The sequence below is a fragment of the Danio aesculapii genome, chromosome 15 (assembly GCF_903798145.1).
Source record: "Danio aesculapii chromosome 15, fDanAes4.1, whole genome shotgun sequence".
NCBI lineage: Eukaryota > Metazoa > Chordata > Actinopteri > Cypriniformes > Danionidae > Danio > Danio aesculapii.
In genome coordinates this window covers 45,279,756-45,281,605 of record NC_079449.1, presented here as the reverse complement: position 1 = coordinate 45,281,605, position 1,850 = coordinate 45,279,756, and the positions used below count along the sequence as shown (strand labels likewise).

Genomic DNA, 1,850 nt, shown 5'->3' with positions numbered 1-1,850 from the left:
ACTTGACGCTTTTAAGACAACGGGTTCGCTCACTTTATTAAGTAAAGTCAACTTGACGCTTTTAAGACAACGGGTTCGCTCACTTTATTAAGTAAAGTCAACTTGACGCTTTTAAGACAACGGGTTCGCTCACTTTATTAAGTAAAGTCAACTTGACGCTTTTAAGACAACGGGTTCGCTCACTTTATAAAGTAAAGTCAACTTGACGCTTTTAAGACAACGGGTTCGCTCACTTTATTAAGTAAAGTCGACTTGACGCTTATAAGACAACGGGTTTACTCAATTTATTAAGTAAAGTCAACTTGACGCTTTTAAGACAACGGGTTCACTCACTTTATTAAGTAAAGTCAACTTGACGCTTTTAAGACAACGGGTTCACTCACTTTATTAAGTAAAGTCAACTTGACGCTTTTAAGACAACGGGTTTACTCTTTTTTATACATATAAAGTCAACTTGTCCCTTTTACTGCTTTGGGTTTACTCACTTTGTTAAGTATAAAGTCAACTTGTCGCCATTTAACTCAATGGGTTTGCAACTTGCCAACTTGTTGCTATTAAGAAAACAAGTTTGCACGATTTTTTTTACAAAAGTCAACTTGACGCTGTGTGGCACGGTGGCTCAGTGGTTAGCACTGTCACCTCACCGCAAAAAGGTCACTAGTTTCTGTGTGGAGTTTGCATGTTCTCCCCATGTTGGCATGTGTTTCTTCTGGGTGCTCCGGTTTCCACCACAGTCCAAACACATGCGCTATATCAATTGAATAAACTAAAATGGCCATAGTGTATGAGTGTGTGAGTGAATGTGAGATTCCCAGCCCTGGGTTGCAGCTGGAAGGGCATCCGCTGCGTAGAAACATATGCTGGAATAGCTGGTGGTTCATTTCGCTGTGGTAACCCCTGATAAATATGGGACTAAGCTGAAGGAAAATGTATGAATGAAAGACAACAGGTTTTTTTAAGTATTGTAAATAACCTCTCTTCATACAGGGCAGGGCTTTTGGAATGTTGGCCAGGAATATTAAAGCCTATTGGCCGAATGTCCACGGAAAAACTGCGTGATCATTCTGTGGTAATCTCCCAAACACACACAAGGTCAGGATTACGACAAATCATCATCTCTCCTCTACTGAGAGAAAATAAAAAGAGGGAGCTCAAATCCATTTGGAGACTTTCCACTTTCTCCGTCTGCCAGCCATGAATGTTCTCTGGTTCCTGGAAGGTTTGAGGAGTTATCCAATTAAGGGGTTATCTCTCCTTTTAGTTGCCTAGTCTGTAGGGCATTAAGCTTCCTGCCGTCATCAGCAGTCAATCCCAGATCACAGCAGCAGACTCTTCACATCTCACTCTCTGTCCACTGAAGCCACTGCTGGGCTTCTGGATTTGACCAACCGCTTGCGAATTTTCATCCAGAAGGAAAGGCCTCGGAGGAGTTATGGGCGCCCACGCATCCAACCTGGATGAAGTCTTGGCTGAGGACATGCACTACTGGTACAACAAGTTCATGAGGGAATCTCCGTCAGGCTTGATTACGCTGTTCGAGCTCAAAAACATGCTGGAGATGCAGGGCATGACGGAGGAGGCCAGCAGCTACGTGGACCAGGTCTTCTTCACCTTCGACATGGACGGGGTGAGTCAAATATCTGAAATGTGCAATAAATTAGTCTTATAGTCTAATTTTTTTAAATTAAGAAGCATTTTCTAGATCAGTGCTTCCCAAGCCTGTTCCTGGAGGCACACCAACAGCACATATTGTGGATGTCTCGCTTATCGGACCTATTATCTTCAGGTTTTGGAGTCTCCTCTAATGTTCTGATGAGTTGATTCAGGTGTGTTTGATTAGGAAGAGATTG

At 42.8% G+C, this 1,850-nt stretch overlaps 1 protein-coding gene across 1 annotated transcript in view; it reads left to right on the top strand.

Moving 5' to 3' along the window:
* The first annotated feature begins 994 nt into the window (after positions 1–994).
* guca1c (guanylate cyclase activator 1C) overlaps positions 995–1,850 on the top strand; it is a 23,047-nt gene continuing 22,191 nt past the window's right edge. Inside the window, exon 1 of the mRNA XM_056473996.1 lies at positions 995–1,627. Coding sequence (XP_056329971.1) covers positions 1,433–1,627 — 195 coding nt within the window. The 5' untranslated portion in view covers positions 995–1,432. The remainder of the gene's footprint in view (positions 1,628–1,850) is intronic.